We start from the raw sequence: 22,659 nt of genomic DNA on the forward strand, positions 1-22,659 counted from the left end.
AAAAGGCTGCAGTGAAAAATATATAATTACTCAGTTACAGAAAAAATATGAATTCTGTAGACGAAGTCAGAACAGTACTGGAGGAGTATTTTTTGTCATGAACAAGTGAATTGTGGAAGAGGAGCCTTGGAAGTCTACAAAAAAGATGGAAGAGCATTGTAGGAAATGAAGGAGAGTATATTTTAGATTAAAAAAGAACTTTGTTTATCTTAATTTTGAAAAAAAACAAGAAGTATAAAAGAAAACGCATTATTTATGGAATGACCCAATACATATGTAAATATATATGTACAAGTACAAACACACACACACACACATATATACACACACACACATATAAATTTAACCTCAGTAAATATTTCTTTCTCTCAGGATATTGAAATGTGGGAGACAAACCGGATGCTGAGGAGTGGAGTGGTCACCAAAATCGGTTACGACGATGACTTTGAGGAAGATAATGAGGCACGTGTTCATTTACTAGTGCACAACACAGTGCCACCTTTCCTTGATGGTAGAATTGTATTCACCAAACAACCAGAGCCTGTAATCCCTGTGAAGGTAAGAGTTTAGTTTCTTTTTCATTTGTTCTACATTGTACTTTCTCAGTTGATTGTTTCTGCAGTTATTGGGTTATTACACTCTTTCACCTGCCTAACGCCAACCACTCCGAGAGTGTAGTGGGTGCTTTTTACGTGCCACCAGCACATACATACATACACACACACACAAACACACACACACACACACACACACACATTATTATCATCATTTGATGTCCGTTGTCCAAGCTGACATGGGTTGGATGGTGTGATCAGAGGTGGCAAGCCAGGGGGTTGCATCAGACTCCTGTCTGATTTGGCATGGTTATGGTTTCTATGGCTTAATACCCTTCCTAATGGCAACCACTTTACAGAGTGTGCTGGATGCTTTTGCATGGCATCGCATGGCACTTTTACATGGAATTACATGTAGTACTGCACAGACACTTTTGTGTGATGTCGCATGGGTGCTTGTAGTTGCTGCACTGCACGGATGCTATATATATATAATACATACATACATACACATGTATACACACATACATATATAGTGTGATGATGGTAATAAAATAAGCAGAGTGGTTGTTTTTACTTTTCTTCCTATTCTAGGACCCCACTTCAGACATGGCTGTAGTGTCCCGCAAAGGCTGTGCAGTTGTAAGATCATACAGAGAACAGAAGGAGCGGAAGAAGGCCCAAGTGAAGCACTGGGAATTGGCTGGAACCAAAATTGGTGAAATTATGGGAGTGAAAAAGGAAGATGAAACTGTAAGTGTACAAGGATTATTACCAGTCTCTTTTAGCCCCTTCTATGAGTCTCTCTTTTCTCAGGCTTCTATACTAACCATAAAGTGTTATCCTCTGGAATTTCCTTCACTTCAGTCTTCTACAGGAGTTGGCTTGTAGCCATTCAAACAGAAGACAGCATCAGTCTTAGAGGGCTTTGAGAGTGTCATAGATACAGTTCTTTACTTTTGGCTACAATTCGCACAAAAGGATGATGAATTGAATTTTTTATTAATATCATGGCTTTATTGATTAAGTAGTTCACTTTGTAACTAAATAATTTCATGTTCAATCCCACTGCATGGAACCTGAGACAAGTGTCTTCTGCCATTGACTTAGGTCAACCAAAGCTGTGTAGGTGCTTGGATACACACACAAACACGCACATGATGGACTTCTTTCAGTTTCTCCCTACCAAATCCACTCACAAGGCTTTGGTCAGTTTAAGGCCATAATAGAGCTCACTTACTCAAGGTGTTCTTCAGTAGGGACTGAACCTGAAACAGCATGGTTAGGAAATGAATTTTTTAATCTCATAGAATGTTTTGCACTTTTGCACCTATATGTCTTCATCATCATCATCATCATCATCATTTAATGTCCATTGTCTATACTGGCATGAATTGGATATTTTGATCAGAGCTGACAAGCTGGGGTCTGCACCGGACTCCAGTCTGATTTGGCATGGTTTTTATAGCTGGGTGCCCTTCCTAATGGCAACCACTTTACAGAGTGTGCTGGATGCTTTTACGTGGCACCACACGGTTCCTTTTAAGTGGGACCGCGCAGGCGCTTTTATATGTAAGAGATGTTTGACCATCTGTTTGTAGGCTTGTCTCTTGGAACGTCTGCCAATTTTCTAACTGTCTCCCTATCTATTAGAAATAGAAAAGAAATCTCATCTCTGACATTCAGGCATTTCATCAGTATAAGATCGTCTTCAAAACTTTTCTCAAAACTTTCTTAAATTAATTAAAAATAATTTTTTTACTTTAGGACAAAAATGGAGATGTAGATTATAAAACTGGCCACAAGTTTGCAGAAGTGATGTCTGACCAAACAGAAGCTGTTAGCGAATTTGCTAAACGTCGTACCATCTTACAACAGAGACAGTACTTGCCTATTTTTGCTGTGCGAAATGAGGTTTGTATCTCTATATAGAAAATCATTTTTATCCTTATTTTATCATTTTATTTATATATAGTTTATTGAAATAGCTATCTATGTATCATACATTATGTATATACACCAGCAAGTATAATGCTATGGTTTTGTCCCAAAAGAAAAGAAGTCTCTTCATAAACTCCTGCATCATGCCTGTCCATGATGTATATATGTTAAGTATGATACAAAGATCATCATAATTTTTTATTGTCCATTTTCCATGCTGGCATGGGTTGGACGGTTTGACATGGAGCAGACCAGCTATAGCATGGATTTGATCCTCGATTGCTAAATTGAGATTTTTCTTTGTTATTGTTTTGTAGCTGTTGAACATAGTCCGAGACAACAGTGTGGTGATTATTGTTGGAGAGACTGGCTCAGGGAAAACTACTCAGTTGACTCAGGTGAGTTACCTATTTCTTTACTACCCACAAGGGGCTAAACTCAGAGGGAACAAACAAGGACAGACAAACGGAATAAGTCGATTTTATCGACCCCAGTGTGTAACTGGTACTTATTTAATCGACCCCGAAAGGATGAAAGGCAAAGTCGACCTCGGCTGAATTTGAACTCAGAACGTAACGGCAGATGAAATACCGCTAAGCATTTCGCCCGGCGTGCTAACGTTTCTGCCAGTTCGCCGCCTTCAGGTGAGTTACCGTTAAGGAAAGATGCCATTGTCACTATCATCTATAAACATCCATTTTTCCATACTTGCATGGGTCTAACAGAATATATAGAGACGGGTTTTCTATGACTGAATGCCCTTTCTATCACCAACCCTTACATGTTTCCAAGCAAGATGATATCTCCCCATGGCCAAGCATGTTCTTGCAGAATATTGTCAATGAATGACACTGCTTGTATGGTAATGACACTCATTTACAACTGTCATTTAATGTCATAACAAAGAAACACAAACATACACATTCACACACATATGTCCTTATGTACGTATGTACGTAAACATGTAAACCACTTAAACATGTAAACATGTAAAACTAAGTGAATAAAATAAAATAATATTGCAAAATTCCAGTTTCTTTTGGGTACCCCCTTGTATATATATATATGCATGTATGTATGTACATACATACATACATACATCATCATCATCATCATTTAGTGTCCGCTTTCCATGCTAGCATAGGTTGGACAGTTCAACTGGGGTCTGGGAAGCCAGAAGGCTGCACCAGGCCCAGTCTGATCTGGCAATGTTTCTACGGCAGGATGCCCTTCCTAATGCCAACCACTCCGTGAGTGTAGTGGGTGCTTTTTACGTGCCACCGGCACAGGTGCCAGACGAGGCTGGCAAACGGCCACGATCGGATGGTGCTTTTTACGTGCCACTGGCACTGGTATCACAGCTACAATTTCCATTGATGTTGATCAATTTCGATTTTGATTCTGATTCATACAAAAGAAACTGGAATTTTGCAATATTTTATTTTATTCACTTTGTTTTACATGTTTACACTTTTATCACCTTCAAAGAATTCTCCATTTGAAGCCATGTATTGATCCAGGCACCTTTTCCACTGTTTGAAGCAGTCCTGGAACTCTTGCAAAGTGATGCTTTTTAATGCCTCTGTCATTTTTTCTTCACCTCTTCTACATTTGCAAATTCTATAGTACTAGCTTTCATCACCAGTGATAACCTTTGAAAAAAGGTCTGGATCATCTTCCAACTGTTCTTTCAGTTCACAACGCATATCCAGTTGTGACTGCTTTTGATCTTCCATGAGTAAGTGAGTCACAAATTTTACTGTAGCTTTTGGTTGCTTCTGCCGGGTCAGTTACAGTTTACTCTGCTAGTTTTTTTGCTCTCTCAAGTTTTCCCTTGAGGCACAAGGCTTATCTCGCTCTTAAGCAGTGGGAACTGTTTTATGTAGTATTAGGGATGTTCATACACAAGTGGACCTATGTGACATTTGTCTAGGGGCCAGCCTTCTTCCCAAGTCCTGTGTACTTTAGTCACAGGACCATCATCTGCATTTTGACTCTTGGGCAAGTGTTTCCTGTAGTGATCTGGGCCAAACAAAGCCTTGTGAGTGGATTTGATAGATGGAAACTGAAAGAAGCCTGTCGTGTGTGTGTGGTGTGTCTTTGTCTTGTCAGTCTATGAGAGTGACACTCATTTACAACTATCACCTGATGTCAAGACAAGGAGACACTAACACAAGTGTCTTTCAGTTTCCATCTACCAAATCAACTCACAAGGCTTTTGTTGGCCAAGAAGACACTTGCCCAAGGTGCTATGCAGTGGGACTGAACATGAAACTACATGGATGGGAACCAATCTTCTGAACCATACACACACCTTCACATGTAAGAAATATTAGGGGCTTTTGATGGGTGCTATCACCTTGGACCAGGGAGGACTTGGGACAGCAATGACTAAGGAGCAACTTCACTTTCTTTATAACTCTTGAATTCCTAAACTGGAGCTTCACTGGATATAGTTTAATATCTTATCCAGGACATCAAATAGTAGTGACAAATCTCAACAACAACATCGTCATCATCGTTTAACGTCCGTTTTCCATGCTAGCATGGGTCGGATGGTTTGACCGGAGTCTGGGAAGCCAGAAGGCTGCACCAGGATCCAGTCTGATCTGGCAGTATTTCTACAGCTGGATGCCCTTCCTAACGCCAACCACTCCGTGAGTGTAGTGGGTGCTTTTTATGTGCCACCGGCACAGGTGCCAGGTGAGGCTGGCAACGGCCACGATCAGTTGGTGCTTTTCACGCGCCACCGGCACAGAAGCCAGTCAAGGCAGCGCTGGCATCGGCCACCTTCAGATAGTGCTTTTTACGTGCCGACGGCACAGGTATCACAAATACAATTTCCGTTGATTTTTGATGTTGATGTACTTGACTCAATAGGTCTCCTCAAGCACAGGATCGAAACGGTGTTTCTTTACTTTCCACCTGCACAGGAGTCAGTCCAGCGGCACTGGCAACGGCTGGCTGCCAGTCATCGGATTTGGTTCAATTTTGATTTAACCAAATTCGGTGTTAAAATTTGGCATTTGAATCTTAGACCAATATTGGGTTTAACTAATCTTTGACCCTGCACATCTTTTATATATGTTGCTGATGTAATTGACTAACCCACTTCCCTCAAAATTGCTGGCATTGAGCCAAAATTAGAAAGTATTATTTTAATGTACTGTTTACTTTTTATTTATTATTTTATAGCAATGTTTTTTTTTCTTTCATGTTATTACCAGTATCTTCATGAAGATGGCTATACCAACTATGGCATGGTCGGCTGTACCCAGCCGCGTCGAGTCGCTGCCATGTCTGTTGCCAAACGTGTTTCTGAAGAAATGTCTGTTGAACTTGGTGAACAAGTTGGGTATGCTATTCGATTTGAAGATTGTACTTCTGAGGTAAGATTTGTCATCAATTTTTTCAGGCATATCTTTAGAAAGAAGACAAATGAGACTTCTTTCAACCCACATTTAACACTGTTTTTATACTTAAGTTCAAATTAGGCCAATATTTTTCATTTTATCAATTTTGGAAGGATAGAAGACAAGCTGCCTTCATAAGAAATTGAACTCGGAATATAAATTAGTCAAAATGAAATGGGTTAACCCTTTTGATACCAACCCAGCTGAAACTGCCTCTGTCTTGTTTCCATAAGTTTTGAATGAAAATTTTCTACCAAAACTTAGTCACAATTTATGTTCCTAACACCAGCTTAATGATAACTAAGTTATTTTACTGAATTCTAAGAAACACTATGCATCTCTAAATACAGTAGCAAAAGGGCCAAGACATTTAATTTGGGGCTTTGTAAATGTTTTATTGTCGTTATCCTTTTTTACAGTTATTTATTGAAGTGATTATTCAAAAAGCTGGTGTCACATAAAAAAAAACAGTGGTGAGGGTGTGACATGTTGCTGGTGCCACATAAAAAGCACCTAGTACACTGTAAAGTGGTTGGCATTATGAAGGGCATCCAGCTGTAGAAACCAAGTCAAAATAGACTATAGAACCTGGTGCATCTCCTGGCCTCACCAGTTCCTGTCAAGCCATCCAGCTCATTCTAGCATGGAAAACAGATATTAAATGATGGTAATGATGAAGGTGGCAAACTGACAGAATAGTTAGCACACCAGACAAAACACTTAGTGGCATTTCGTCTGTCTTTATGTCCTGAGTTTGAATTCTGTTAAGCACTGGTGTTGATGTAATCGTCTAGTCCCCTCTCCTTGAATTGCACACTTTGTACCCATAGCAAAAAAGGTTGTTGTTATTATTATTATTATTATTATTATCATTATTCAGTAGTTTTATTTTTATAGCGTGCTTTCACTTCACTACCGAGCGCAGCTCTGTGTGCCTTGGGTATGTGCTGTGATTTGTTGTGATGCTCTGATGGTTATTGTATGGAAAGTGTTCTGCGTAGGATGTGTGCAGTGCCTAGTAGTGCAATTTTCTGTATGTTATATGTGTTTGTAAGTCCTGGTGTTTTTGTTATGTATTTATCTGAATATTTTTTTATCATGCCTAATGCACCTACTATGATAGGAATTGTTTCTGTTTTCAGGTTCCACATTCTAGTTACCTCTATTTCCAGGTCTTTGTATTTTGAGAGTTTCTCCATTTCTTTTAGAGACACGTTGTCATCTGCCAGTATTGATACATCAATTAGAAAGCATTTTTTTATTTATTATTATTATTATTATTATTATTATTATTATTATTATTATTATTATTATCTATTTATTTATTTATTTTTGTTCTTCAGAATACTCTCATAAAATATATGACAGATGGTATTCTGTTGCGAGAGTCTTTGAGAGAATCTGACTTGGATAATTACAGTGCCATCATAATGGATGAAGCTCATGAAAGGTCGCTCAGTACAGACGTTCTCTTTGGTCTGCTACGAGAAGTAAGTACTGTACTTAGTGGTGTTGTTTTTAAGACTATATTAAAGATAACGAATGACCTTGTTACTTAAAAACAAGTTTATTGGGTTTGCTTGTATGTAGTAGATTATGTTACTTCTCAGGACTGTATGCTGCTGTTTATTATTTTTTTAATTTGGTACTTGCTAATTTAAAATTTTAATTTTTAAAATCAAGTATGTCATTGAATATCCTACTAAATTATTTACCAAGAAAATTACAATAGTTACCAACCTATAGGTAATTCTTGTGTGTGAGTAAGTGTATGTATGTATATATATATACACATATAAATATATCTCTCCAATTTTTCCCTATGGCTGGACATACTTTTGCAGAATATTTGAAATGAATGACTCTGCTTGTATGATGGCGACACTTATTTACAACTATTGCTTGATGTCAAGGCTAAGAGACACATACATATATGGGCACGTAAAAAGCACCATCCGAACGTGGCCGATGCCAGCGCCGCCTTGACTGGCTTCCGTGCTGGTGGCATGTAAAAAGCACCAATCTGATTGTGGCCGTTGCCAGCCTCGCCTGGCACCTGTGCCAGTGGCACGTAAAAAGCACCCACTACACTCATGGAGTTGTTGGTGTTAGGAAGGGCATCCAGCTGTGGAAACACTGCCAGATCAGACTGGAGCCTGGTGCAGCCTTCTGGCTTCCCAGATCCCCAGTCGAACCGGCCAACCCATGCTAGCATGGAGAACAGACGTTAAACGATGATGATGATGATATATATATATATACCACCAAGTAAGTTAGGGGTTATGGATCCAACCCACTAAGGGATAGTATTTATCCAATATGCTGTTGGTATAATACCCAAATTCTTAATACATAAATGTTTTTAATTGCAATGCAATTAACTTATTTATTGTATTAAACGGGTGAAAGTAAAGAAATATTTTACCATTAATTTATAATACAAATAAGAAAATGAAGAAACAATTTAGTTGGTTCATCAGCTTTAGGATATTAGAATGTTGAATTATTTATTCATTTAACAAAAATGAGAACCTTAATAGCATACATATATACTAAATTGTTTCTCCATTTTCTTATTTGTATTATATATATATATCACACACATACAGGCACACCCACACATGATGTGCTTTCAGTTTCCACCTACCAAACTCGCTCACAAGGCTTTGGTTGGCCTGGGGCGTTTGAAGAAGACACTTGCCCAAGGTGCCATGCTTGGGTAAAGAAACTGAAATGATATGGTTTGGAAGCAAACTTCTCTACCTCACAGTTATACTGCACCTATATGTGTGTGTGTGTGTGTGCCTGCTTCTGTCTGTCTTTTTGCCCTTGTTTTGACATCATGTGCTAACTATTGAAAATGAACTTCTCCATCATAGAAATGTTGATGTTTGCAGTCTCCCTGTGGAAACATTACCTTTGCTTAGAAACAGGTAAGGATTAGCAACAGGAAGTGCATCTGATTTCGGAAACCTCTGCCTCACTCATGCATCTTCATTAACATCACCATTTTAATATCTATGTCTCCATGCTTTCATGGGTCAGAGGAAATTTGTTGAGGAAGAGCTTTCTATGGCTGGAGGTGTCTAAGAAACCTTAAGTAATTTCTCTTGGTAATTTATTTCCTTGTTTTCATTGTTATGTACAGAAGATAATTCCAATACTTTGTTTAACCCTGTAGATTTCTTTTCTCTCTCACATAATTTAGGTAGTTTCTCGAAGGCAAGATTTGAAGCTAATTGTTACATCAGCCACCATGGATGCATCTAAATTCTCAACTTTCTTTGGAAATGTTCCCATTTTTAAAATTCCTGGCCGAACATTCCCTGTTGATGTGTTGTTCAGTAAAAACCCTGTTGAAGACTATGTTGATTCTTCTGTAAAACAGGCCATGCAGATCCATCTCCAACAAGCAGAAGGTAAGAATCTGTTTGGGAAGAATTAAATTATGTTTTACTACTCAGCAGCTAATTCTTGAGATATAAGATATGTCCCTTTTACCTGAAAAGTTAATGACTGTTATCATATCATTAGGTATAAGACTGTTAGCCATGTTCTGAAGCACTCAGTCTATAACTGACTATAAGCTCTGCTTTATCATCTCCACCTAACTAACTAATCATCATGAGAAAATATATTTCATTGCATTACTCTGTGAATAGGTATGATTAAAAGGTACAGTTTACTCTTCTACCTTTCCACTCAGCTGTGAATAGGTATTGTGGAGAGGTATAGTTCCCCACTGTCCTTTACCTGCTTTTGTACCTCAGAAGGGTACAGTTTACTGTTGAATGAATGAATGAATGAATGAATCAATCAATCAATCAATCAATCAATTCTATTAGTCAACCAATCAATTAAAACTGTTAAGGGTGGTAGTTATACTGTGGGAAGAAATACCTTTTGGTATTTCTTCCAGCTCTGTGTTCTAGGTTTAATTCGCACTAAGGTTAACTTTACCTTTTCTCCTCCTGGAATTGATAAAATAAAGTACCGGTTAAGTACTGGGGTTGATTAAATCAACGAATCTTTCTCCAACTTCCAAATTGCTGGCATTGTGTCTAAATTAGAAATTACTGTTAAGGGAGTGAAGGTGATGACTTCAGTAGTATATTGTAAGGCACCAGTCTAAGTGTCTTTTGGCATTTAGTTTTGTCCTTTGGCCTCAGAGTGTGGAAGTGGGTTGGGGGTTAGAGAAATGACAGCAGATGTAATTGTGGGGTTCAGAAATCTTTTATCTTTTACTTGTTTCAGTCATTATAGACTGTGGCTATTCTGGGGCACTACCTTGAAAATTTTTTAGTCGACTGAATCAGTCCCAGAACTTATTTTTTTGTTAAGCTTGGTACTTATTCTGTCATCTGTTTTGCTAAACCACTAAGCTATGGGGACGTAATTACATCAACACTACTTGTCAAGTGGTAGTAGGGGACAGACATAAAGACACACCTGCGCATACACATATGATTGGGCTCTTTCAGTTTCCGTCTACCAAATCCACTCACAAGGCTTTGGTTGGCCTGAGGCTATAGTAGAAGACACTTGCCCAAGGTGCCACACAAAGGAAAGATTAAATGACTTGCTGTATTTGATTATGTACCTTTAGTCACTTCAGTCTAAATCCCTGTGAGGTCAGCCTTAACTTTTATCTTCCCAGGTACCTGAAATATGTCAACCAACCAACCATCATTTTTTTATATTAACTATTATTATATAGAGATTGTTGTTGTTATTGCTAGAGTAGTGGATTGGCATAATTGTCTTCATTCTTGTTCTTTGTATTCCGAGTTCAAAATTCCATTGAGGTCAGCTTTGCATTTGATCTCTTTGGGGTCAATATCACAATGTCAATTTCTTTGTCTCCTGTCAAAACTGTTGAATGTGTGCCTTTAGAAACGTTGTTGATGTTATTTATTTATTTGTTTCAGGTGATATTTTGGTATTTATGCCTGGTCAGGAAGATATTGAAGTGACGTGCGAATTGATATCAGGTGAGGCTTGTTTGCATTGCTAGTTAGGTCAAAGTGTGTAACGACGTGGCTTCTTTTACTTCAATCCACTCTACCTCACTCCTTCTCCTCCGCTGTCCCTTCTCCCTCCCCTGTTCCTCTTTTGCCTCTGCCTCTCCTCACTTTCTCCTGCATTCTCTCTTCCTCTCACACTTCCCTCTCTTTGTCTCCCAACTCCTGTTGTCCTTTATCATCAACCATTATGACATTGTTAACATGAGATCCGTTTATTAACTAGTGAGTGCTCCCGACCTCACGCAGTAGCTTGATATGCTAGAAATAGTAGGAAAATCTCCTTCAGATGACATTGCTTCTGTCTTACAGAAAGACGGTTAAGTTGGAAAATGTAATCCTTGCTTTGCTATCATTATTGCCATTTTAACATCAACTTTTCCTTGTTTACATGGATTGGATGGAATTCACTGAGGCAGATTTTCTAAAGCCTGATATCATTCCTGCTGCCAACCCTCATCTATTTCCAAGCAAGTTAAGAATTCCTTATGGCCTGACAGTTATGAAGAATATTGGAAAGGAATGACACTGCTTGTATGACAGTGGCACTTATTTACAAGTGTCATATTATGTCAGAACAAAGAGACACAAAATCACATACGTAAATATATATTGAATAATGTAAAGAGAAGGGTGTTGAAATAATGTGCTATTCTTTATTTTCTTTCTAATTTTCTTTTTCTTCTTCATTCCTCTTCAGAACGTCTTTCACAGCTTGATGATCCTCCGCCCTTGGCCATTCTTCCCATATATTCACAACTTCCCAGTGATTTACAAGCGAAGATTTTCCAGAAAGCTCCAGATGGCATCCGGAAATGTGTGGTTGCCACAAATATTGCAGAAACTTCCCTGACAGGTGATTTGGTAGATTATGGTATATTCTAAGTGTGGGAGATTGGAAGTAGGTGTGGTATATTGCAGACAGGTATGATGTGTTGTTGACCGGTTTGGCATATTGTGGCCTGGTGTGGTATGTTGTAGTTAGGTGTGGTGTGTTGTGGCCTGGTGTGTATGTTGTTACCAGGTGTGGTGTGGTGTATTGCAGACAAGTGTGGTGTTAACAGATATTATTTACTTTTTATTCACACATACATACAGCATTGTTCACTGTTCACACACTTCTCATACATATATACATGTATGCTGTCTGCTGTTCAGCTACATATGAATAGATACACTCATCCAACATTGTTCCCTCTCTCTCTCTCTCTCTCTATGTGAGAGAAAGAGAGAGAGAGTCAAAGAATATTTCCCAATGCTTGTGTTAACCTTTGCTAAAATGTTCATCTTTCCAGTTGATGGTATTATGTTTGTCATTGATTCCGGTTACTGCAAACTGAAAGTGTTTAATCCCAAAATCGGTATGGATGCCCTTCAGGTATTCCCCATCAGTCAGGTAAGTGATGTTTTGCAGCTTCTTTCCCATTAGTCACTAATTTGATATTCTACAGTGTTACACACTTTGAAAAATGCAGTATATAGAGATGAGTGAGTCGTAGATAATCATGATGGGAGAACCTTTTTCATTATAGGCCTGCTGGATCCGCAGCTAAACGAAAACAACTAGGAAGTGTCTGAGCAGTCAACTGGCCTGCAAAAAGTAATAGCTGAGTCTCATTTAAATCACACCCTACTATCTTAAAATAAATATCACTTGTGCTGGTGGTATGTGAAATATTCAAGCGAGGTCATCACCAGTGCCGCTGGACTGGCTCCTGTGCAGGTGGCACGTAAAAAGCACCATTTGGGCATGGCCGTTGCCAGTACCACCAAACTGGCCCTCGTGCTGGTGGCACGTAAAAGCACCCACTACACTCTCGGAGTGGTTGGCGTTAGGAAGGGCATCCAGCCGTAGAAACTCTGCCAGATCAGATTGGAGTCTGGTTCGCCAGACCTCAGTCAAATCGTCCAACCCATGCTAGCATGGAAAGTGGATGTTAAATGGTGATGATGATATTGATGATGATGAATATATTAAAAGTGGAGGGCAGTTGTGGAAGAGGGAGACAGCGGAAGACATGGGAGGAAGTATTGAAGGCCGATCTCAAAATCTGAGCTTTATGAAGGAGATGACAAAGGGCTGAGCTATGTGGCACATTGCTGTACTCAACAAGACACATCTACCACAGCAGAATTGACATCTTAAAACCAAGGTACTGTCTAAAGAGCACAGGTGCTGGTGCCACGTAAAAAGCACCCAGTACACCCTGTAAAGTGGTTGGGGTTAGAAAGGGTACTCAGCTATAGAAACTAAGCCAAAAGCAGACTATGGAACCTGGTGCAGTCCCTGGCCTTGCAAGCTCCAAACCATGCCTGCATGGAAAATGGGTGTGAAATGATGATGATCAAGATGATGATATTCCTAGATACTTGATAAGAGTGGATGGTTGTGGTGGAATGTATTTGATCCTGCATTATATCAGTTGCATCTGCAAGTGGGCTACTTATTGACGTAAGTGCCAACAAGAACACCATGCAAACATTGTGATTTTTGTATAAGGAAGTAGCAGGTGTAAAAACACCCACCCACGTACACACAAGATGGTCTTCTTTGTCAGCTTCCCTCTACCAAATCCACTAACAAGTCTTTGATTAGCCTGAGGCTGTAATAGCCCAAAGTGCTGCGCAATGGGAATGAACCTGAAGCCATGTGGCTGAGCAGTGAACTTCTGAGCTGGTAGAATTGTTAGCATGCTGGGCAGAATGCTTAGTGGCATTTCATCTGTCTTTATATTCTGAGTTCAAATTCTGCCAAGATTGATTTTTGCCTTTCATTTTTTCGGGTCTGATAAAATAAATACCGATTAAGACCTGGGGTTCATGTAATTTACTTACCCCTCCCTAATAATTTGAAACCATTATTGATACTATGATTTACTAATTTGCATAATTACCACTGTCATTGACTACCTGACAATCTAATTAACACCTGTATCTTGTCTTATATCTAGGCCAATGCTAATCAACGATCTGGACGTGCTGGTCGAACTGGACCAGGGTGAGTTAATTTGTCTTCTTCTGAGACCAGCATCAATTTGGTGCTGGGGTAGTTTCAACATTTGTGGTTATTTTGTGACTGTTCATCATCATTATTGTAGAACATGTGGCAGCTGTGTAAAGATAGCCACCTGGTGGGATGAGATGATTGGATGTGGCTGTTTAAATGGGGTTGTTTAGCATGGCTGACTGGATATTGAACCTGTTTTGGCACTGAAGGCTGAAGGCAAAAGAAAAAAAAAAGCAGAGAGAGAGAGAGAGAACAAGGGAAATATTTCAATGTCTGATGTCAAATAAGTCAGCATTGACTCAGCAAAACCAAATGGGTAGGTAGTGCCATCATAATGGCTGTGCCAAAATGTCTCATACTCTTTGTATGATATTTAGTGAACATAGAATGGAGAGATGCACACATTAGCCACCATTACAATTCTCAGATCTAACAACAAAAATTGATAGGAAAAGATTATGGATGGTGTGAAATGGAAGTTCTCGTCTAAGACTGAGCACTGGAATAGCTTCTTACCATTTATTCTGAGCTCTTAGAAAAAACTTGAACTCTGAGTTGCAAAACTTGGATATTTGAACTTGGTATTGCAAATAATCATTAATTGAACTTGCTGGTGTAACCCGTGAGTGCTGTGAGCAGAATTCAGTCTGTTGCAAGCATCCAGACCAAGCTTCTGGCAAGAGTTTCCCTTCAGTTATCAATACACTAAAACTCTTTACATTTCTCCAATACTTCAAAAGCCAAAAGCTAAACCCACCTGGCAAATGTTGTTCCTCTTCTCTAACATCTGTGGACTTTGGTCCCAACTAGATCCTACTCACCACCTCTTATTAGCATACAAACCCCATGTCTTGTACCTCTCCAAGACAGAAATTTCTCAACACCTAACTATAATTCTTTCTGCTGTCCTGCCTACATTCTTTACTCAAACTTCACTCTGTGTATACATTTGTGTATATGTTGCCAGCCTCCCCTGGCACATAAAAAGTACCATCCGTACGTAGTCGATGCCAACGCCACCTTGACTGGCTTCCGTGCCGGTAGCATGTAAAAAGCACCAACCGATCATGATCATTGCTAGCCTCCCCTGGCACCTGTGCCGGTGGCACATAAAAAGCACCCACTACACTCATGGAGTGGTTGGTGTTAGGAAGGGCATCCAGCTGTAGAAACACTGCCAAATCAGACTGGAGCCTGGTGCAGCCTCCTGGCTTCCCAGACCCCGGTTGAACCGTCCAACTCGTGCTAGCATGAAAAACTGACGTTAAACGATGATGATGATGATGTAGGTCCCTACCCTGCCATCATCAGTAGTAAACATGTCTGCTTCCTCTACTGCTCTTCAAAACTCCCAAAGCTATCAGCATCTCTTTGACCATGTCTCCCGCTCTAAAGTAAAATAATCATCCTCAGTGACTTCAGTGCTCACAACACCTCATCACTCTCTTACCCATCTTATGTAATTGCTGTCAGGGTAGAAACCAAATTTTTTGCAAAAATTAGCTTTTCACATCATTTTGTTTCATCTCCTACATCCTTCCCTTACCAACACTCAGTCATTTCAAACATCTTTGATCTCTTTCTCACCTCCAAACCTAGCTACTATTGGAATGTAGCAGTTTCTACCCTTATCAACAACTGCCTCATTGCAACTACTCAAGACACATCTATGTACTGCAAAATGCATTCCCCATCTTGCAGACTCTATGACATTAAGTCAGCTGACTGGTTTGGAGTTCTACAAGTTTTATGTGCTATCCCTGGTAGCATATGTATTTCACTCATTACCCATCAGAAACAACCAGGCATGTGACTGAAACTATCTTCTTAGGCATGTTCCTCCACATCACACACACAACAACAAAATCTTAATATCCGAAGTCTCCCAAATAGTTCATCCATAGTTCTGTAATTGATCGAGCAAAAAAAAAAGGCAGCATACCAAATCTTCAAATACCTGGAGACACTCACTTACAGCACAAAATTTGCAAGACCACTGTCTGAGCCTCCGTGCATCAGAAAGCCCTTGAGATATCCCACCTCCTAATCTACTGTTGAACCTTCTGGTCTCTTGTCAAAAGGATCACTCCCAACTTTGCAGAATCATATTCTCCTCCAACTATCAAATCAGGATGGTTCTGTAAGCACCCCTCTCCCTTTGCTGTCTGCTTTACATCCAATTCTATACTGTACACATTTGGCAAACCTTCTCTAAATCTGTTCCCTTCTACCCTTCCAGATCCACCACCTTGCTTATTCACTGGCCAAGCATGAATGTCTTTCCAGTTACTTCAAACTGACATGGCCATCAATTCTAATAATGTCCCTTTAGGGCATTTGTCTTGTCTTGTGAGCTATTTGGTGATCTCACTGGTGCTGGAGCTTTGTAAAAAGCAATCAGTACACTCAATAAAGTGGTTGGTGTCAGGAAAGCATCCAACAGATATTGGCGCTTAGTGCAGTCCTCTGGTTTCCTGTTGAACCATCCAACCCATGCCAGCATGGAAAACAGCTGTTAAATAATGATAATGAAAAGTAGTCTCTATATTCACCAAAGCTTTCAATTTCTCTCTCTCCCTCTTTGTGCAGGATTATATCTTGATCTTTGAAAACAGAATAACATAGAAAGCACTCACACATGTACATATGTATCATCATCATCATCATCATCATCATTTAATGCCTGTTGTGATGATGATGATACATATATACATATGTATATGTATGTATGTATGTGTGTATATATATATATATATATGATAAAGTTCTCAAAGCATTTTCCTTTTGTTTTTAATATAAATTTACTCATGTATCCCATTCCCAAGAGGGCAACCCTTACCAACTATTGTCCTATCTCACCATACCTCAAACGCTATGGAGATAGCCATTAACAATATCACTTTAGAATGCTTTGAATTTTTCTCCTAAATGATCACAAATAATTGTTGTATTTAGGAATGGTCATTTCACATCAAGAATCTTGCAAAACAAATATATAAATGTGATCACAAATAAGACTTCCATAAACCTTGATCTTCTGGAGAACTACTTCCCTATGTCACTCACCTGCCAGCTCTTGCTCTTGAGAAATGTGATGACAGCAATGTTATTCCCCTTGATATCAGTGAGACTTTCAATTGTGTCTGGCATTCAAATCTCCTTTCAGAACTATCTGCCTATAGACTCTGTCCATCTCTCATCTCTTGGATTGGTAACTTCCTATCAAATTGCACTATCATAGTATATACTGACAAGGGCTTTTTCTGTCCCACATGCTACCAAATCTGGTGTGGCCCCAGGATTTGGTTTTACCCTCCGTTTTCATCAAAACATCAATGACATACTTGCTGTCACCTCCAACCATCAACACTCTAAGCCAGACAATACTACCCTTTGTTCCTCTTTAACCTTCCCCATTCAAGCATCATCCACATTAGACACCATATACCAAAATACACTGAACACGGAACTTAAAAGCATTCTCTAATTGAGATTTACCAATTTATCTCTATTCAACATTGTAAAAACAATGTTACTCATGTCAAAGAAACGTTATCACATCTCACCCCCTTAAACATGAGCTGTATGGAATTAGAGCCTTTTCATTATCAGTGAGGGTCTGTCCTTGGGAAAGCACATCTTCAATATAGTTAGGACTACATCCCAGAGACTGGATGTTCTTTTCAGGGCCACTGACAGCTGAGACAGGCTGACAGTGGAGTATTGCTCCCACACCTGGGTTGATGCTATTGCTGCAACACACAGACATCTTGACCACATTCAGAGAAGGGCTGCTCAACTGATTATTATAAAATCACTCATTAATATACTCCAGCTTCTGACCTAATGACATCATATCCCTTTTCTCTACTTTTTTGGCCAATACTATAATGGCCTCTGTAGGTTGGATTTGGCTAGTTTTGTGTCACTCCTACCCACTTTTGACTTAATTGTCTCTTCTTTTCTCATCACCCATATTGTGTCCACCTCTGGCCCTGTACTAATTTCTACTCCTGGTCCTTTGCCAGAACCTCAGCCTTCTGGGCATAGTCTTCCTTAGCCCCAGGCCAACCAAAGTCTTGTGAGTGGATTTGACAGGTAGAAACTGAAAGAAGTCCACTGTATGTGTGTCTGTGTGTATGTGTGTGTGTGTATACATATACACATATATACATGTATATTATATATATATATATATATATATATATATATAAAAGGAAAGTTTACGAAAATAAACAAAAGACAAAGGCAGGTGGAGTACAAACAAACAAATGTATTAGTATAGCGCTCAGGAATAGAAAAAGTCTTTTACATTTCGAGCCTACACTCTTCGTCAGAAAGATACACAGAAAAAAAACAAGGAGAGAAAAAAAATGTGTGTAGTAACTCACAATCTATCATATATATATATATATATATGCAATATTTTTTTCCCTCTGTCCTCCCACCTCGGGATCTTTCTTTCTCCTATGTTTCCGACGAAGAGCTCCACTCGAAACGTCATACCCTCCTTCTTCCCTTCTTTCCTGAGCGCCCAATACTACTTATTTGTTCCACATCCTTGCGTTGTTGTCTTTTTGTTTTCTTGTTTGGATTAACTTTATATATATATATATATATATGCATGGATATACACTCACACATGTACATATGTATCATCATCATTATTTAATGCCTGTTGTGATGATGATAATACAAATATACGTATGTGTGTGTGTATATATATATATATGTAGAAACACTGCCAGACTAGACTGGAGCCTGGGGCAGTCCCGAGCTCCCCAGACCCCGGTCGAAACCGTCCAACCCGTGCTAGCGCGGAAAACGGACGTTAAATGATGATGATGATGATGATGATATATGATAAAGTTCTCAAAGCATTTTCCATTTGTTTTTTAATATAAATTTACTCATGTGAAACCTCCTAACCTTTTCAGCATATGTATCTCACACACATACATAATGTATGTATATGTCTGTGTGGATTTGGTAGAAGATGGAAACTAAAAAAAAAACCTGTTGCATATATGTGTATGTGTGTATTTTTGTGTTTTCGTTTGTTTTTGGCTCTCCCTCGCATGTGTATGTGTGCATTCCCTCTCACATGCACACGCACTCACGCACACACACACACTTTTGTCTCTGACAACATTAAGCCAAAGAGGTATTTCAAGTGAAAGATGTCAACCGAATGACTAAAATATCTTGTTGTCGTAATGGTGTGAATCATGCTGTCTGTTATCTCATGATTGATTGTAAAATAGTCTACCACAGAATAAATCTCGCATCAAGAGGAGGAGATAAGCTAAAACAAATGACGAGTAATCTTCATTTTGTACTTTGATAAAATGTAATCACATTTTGTTTTTTTTTTTGTTTGTAAGCATGACATGAGAGGTGACAGTGAAGGGTAGGAGAGTATGAGGAAGGAGTGCAAAAAACAATAATAAATGCAATGTAACATCACCCAACAACGATTCACCTTCGCCACCACCACCACCACCATCATCATCATCATCATCATCATCAACAACATTGTTGTCATCTTTATCACCTTCACCATCATTATCGTCATTGTTATGTTATCATCATCATCATCATTATCTCAGTACGTAGCTCTTGTGTTGTAGTAGAAACGTTAGCACGCCGGGCGAAATGCTTTGCGGTATTTCGTCTGCCACTACGTTCTGAGTTCAAATTCCGCCGAGGTCATCCTTTCGGGGTCGATAAATTAAGTACCAGTTATGCACTGGGGTCGATATACTTGACTTAATCCATTTGACTGTCCTTGTTTGTCCCCTCTGTGTTTAGCCCCTTTTGGGTAGTAAAGAAATAGGTATTACTTTTACACTTTTTCTTGGTGGTGGTGTGGATGTCTAATCCCAGTCTAAACCTCCTCGACCCAACCATGACAATCCTGTCTTTTTAGAGATGTCTAGGGCTAGCTTCAAGCATATAGTTTCCATCCGGATATTGTACGATGGGTTGGTGCCTTCCTCTCAGATCGCTCCTTCCAAGTCCAAGTTAATGGTTCGCGGTCCGACGTCTCCAGTGCGAGCAGTGGTGTGCCTCAAGGTTCAGTGCTTGGGCCCTTGTTGTTCTTAGTCTTCATAAATGACTTGCCCGACGACCTCACGCAACACACCCTTCTATTTGCCGACGATATCAAACTGGTCGCTCCTCGCGGTAATATAGAGGATCTTCGTCGATGCCTCCACCAAATTTGGAAGTGGTCTAACGATTGGGACCTGTGTCTGAACGTGTCAAAGTGCTGTCATCTGCCTGTCGGCTCTACTCCTGCAACTCAACTTGATTTCGAGCCGGGTCGTCTGCTGCTGGAGAGGACCGATCAGGTAAAGGACCTAGGTATCTTGGTGGATTCCTCCTTTTCGCCTTCGGCCCAGTGCGTCCATGCTGCCAACAAAGCACGCGGAATTCTGTTCTTGATTCGACGGTCATTCGGAATGCTCACAGCAGCCATATTCCTACCACTCTATGTCACGCTGGTGAGACCCATATTGGAGTATGGGATTCAAGCCTCTTCTCCTTATCTCCTCAAAGACATACAGCATCTCGAAAGAGTCCAGAAGCTGGCTACCCGCATGGTTCATGGTCTCAAAAATTTGTCCTACGAAGAAAGGCTGAGGATGCTCGACCTTTATTCTCTTGAAAAACGTAGTGATCTCATTCTCGCCCACATCATAAGCGGAAAGTGTAACCTCTCGAAAGAGCTGTTCTTCACTCCTGCTCCAGAGCGTCGGCTGCGGGGTCATTCCGAAAAGCTCTACCTGCGACGATTTCATCTCAATCGAAGGAGAGGAGCTTTCTCCGTCCGGGTTGCGGATCCGTGGAACAAGCTGCCAGACGAGATGGTGAAGATGCCGACGACCGCTTTGTTCAAAGCCTCTCTGGACCTCGAGTGGCCTGAACTCTTTACATAAACACCACCCTGTACTTAACTCCATGTCCCCCTACATGGCCTTGCTATTTGCTTTTGAGCCAAATTAACTAACTAACTAACTAACATCTAATTTGTCCATCTATATTCAACATGGTTGCTATTTCCAGCAGATTGGGCTATCCTCCGCAGGTTTCCTCATTGTTGTTGTTATTTGTTTTACCCCAGGTCAGTCTTATACAAGCAGTCCTATAATCAAAAGCATTCCAGCTGTGATTATCCTGGTTTTTTCCTTATGTGCAGGAAACTTAAGAGCACATTATCCAATATGTCCTTTTCTAATCTTGTAGGGAGTTATTTGAAGGCAGTTTTGCTACTACTTTCACCAGGTTGAGTGACCCTATAGAGGTTTCTTGGTGTTGCCAGTGGAGATATTGGTGTTTGACTGTGTTGGTACTGTATTGTTGTCATTTGCCTTGGACACAATTTGTGTGTGTGTGTGTGTGTGTGTGTCTGTCGTCCATCCATCCGTTTGTCCAAACAACACTTGCTAGCTAGCTTGTATGTTTGCATATGGGTAGGTGGGTGTGTATGTATATACATATACATGTATATATGTTTATGCATATGTATATACACATACACAAGTAAAAAAATTACAATGGAATGCAAATAATTGCTCTTCAAAAGTTTGTGAAGAAAGACTAAGACAAGATAGGTTTATTTGTTCTATTGCAGATAACCTTCAAGTTTCATTTGTGAAAGGTCCCTTTGATTTATTGAATAACTTCATTAATGTTTGGTTCATTTCAGACACTGTTACCGCCTGTATACTGAAAGGCAGTATAAAGATGAAATGCTGGTCACTTCAGTTCCAGAGATCCAAAGAACAAACTTGGCCAATGTTGTATTGCTTTTGAAATCCCTTGGGGTCCAAGATCTCTTGCAGTTTCATTTTATGGACCCACCTCCACAGGTAAGCTTAATTACACAATTATCGTTTCTCTGTGATTCTTACCTATCTTTTTCTTTTTGTTTTCAGACAAGAAGTATTCTTGAGAATGTAGAATAAGAATACATACATAAATGTACAATGTATCTGTTTTTTTATTACCCATAAGGGGCTAAACATAGAGGGGGCAAACAAGGACAGACAAACAGATTAAGTTGATTACATCGACCCCAGTGCGTAACTGGTACTTAATTTATCGACCCTGAAAGGATGAAAGGCAAAGTCAACCTCGGCGGAATTTGAACTCAGAACGTAATGGCAGACGAAATACGGCTACACATTTCACCTGGCATGCTAACGATTCTGCCAGCTCGCTGCCTTATGTACAATGTACAATGTATCATCACTATTTAATGTCTCTGTTCCATGCTGGTATAGGTTGGAGAGTTTGGCAAGGATCCAGTGAGTGAAGGACTGCATTGACATGTCTGCCTTCCATGCTGGGATGGGTTGGCAAATAAAAAGCACCAACCGATCGTGGTCATTGCCAGCCTCCTCTGGCCCCTGTGCTGATGGCACGTAAAAAAGCACCCACTACACTCATGGAGTGGTTGGCGTTAGGAAGGGCATCCAGCTGTAGAAACATTGCCAGATAAGACTGGAGCCTGGTGCAGCCTCCTGGCTTCCCAGATCCCGGTCGAACCGTCCAACCCATGGTAGCATGGAAAATGGACGTTAAACAATGATGATGATGATGATGATATATATATATCTATATGTATAGACACACACACATACATGCAATTTTCTTTTAGTTTCTATTTACCAAATCCACTCACATCACTTTGGCTGACTCAAACCATGTGGTTAAGA

At 39.8% G+C, this 22,659-nt stretch overlaps 1 protein-coding gene across 1 annotated transcript in view; it reads left to right on the forward strand.

Moving 5' to 3' along the window:
- LOC115220775 (pre-mRNA-splicing factor ATP-dependent RNA helicase PRP16) overlaps positions 1-22,659 on the forward strand; it is a 109,920-nt gene that overhangs the window by 9,129 nt on the left and 78,132 nt on the right. The window contains exons 7-18 of the mRNA XM_029790921.2: positions 373-558; positions 1,149-1,307; positions 2,322-2,468; positions 2,813-2,893; positions 5,723-5,884; positions 7,252-7,398; positions 9,117-9,327; positions 10,837-10,899; positions 11,630-11,785; positions 12,225-12,325; positions 13,881-13,927; positions 21,648-21,810. Of these exons, the coding sequence (XP_029646781.1) occupies positions 373-558; positions 1,149-1,307; positions 2,322-2,468; positions 2,813-2,893; positions 5,723-5,884; positions 7,252-7,398; positions 9,117-9,327; positions 10,837-10,899; positions 11,630-11,785; positions 12,225-12,325; positions 13,881-13,927; positions 21,648-21,810 (1,623 nt within the window). The remainder of the gene's footprint in view (positions 1-372; positions 559-1,148; positions 1,308-2,321; positions 2,469-2,812; positions 2,894-5,722; positions 5,885-7,251; positions 7,399-9,116; positions 9,328-10,836; positions 10,900-11,629; positions 11,786-12,224; positions 12,326-13,880; positions 13,928-21,647; positions 21,811-22,659) is intronic.

This window comes from Octopus sinensis, linkage group LG17 (genome assembly GCF_006345805.1).
Source record: "Octopus sinensis linkage group LG17, ASM634580v1, whole genome shotgun sequence".
In the NCBI taxonomy this organism is placed as follows: Eukaryota; Metazoa; Mollusca; class Cephalopoda; order Octopoda; family Octopodidae; genus Octopus; species Octopus sinensis.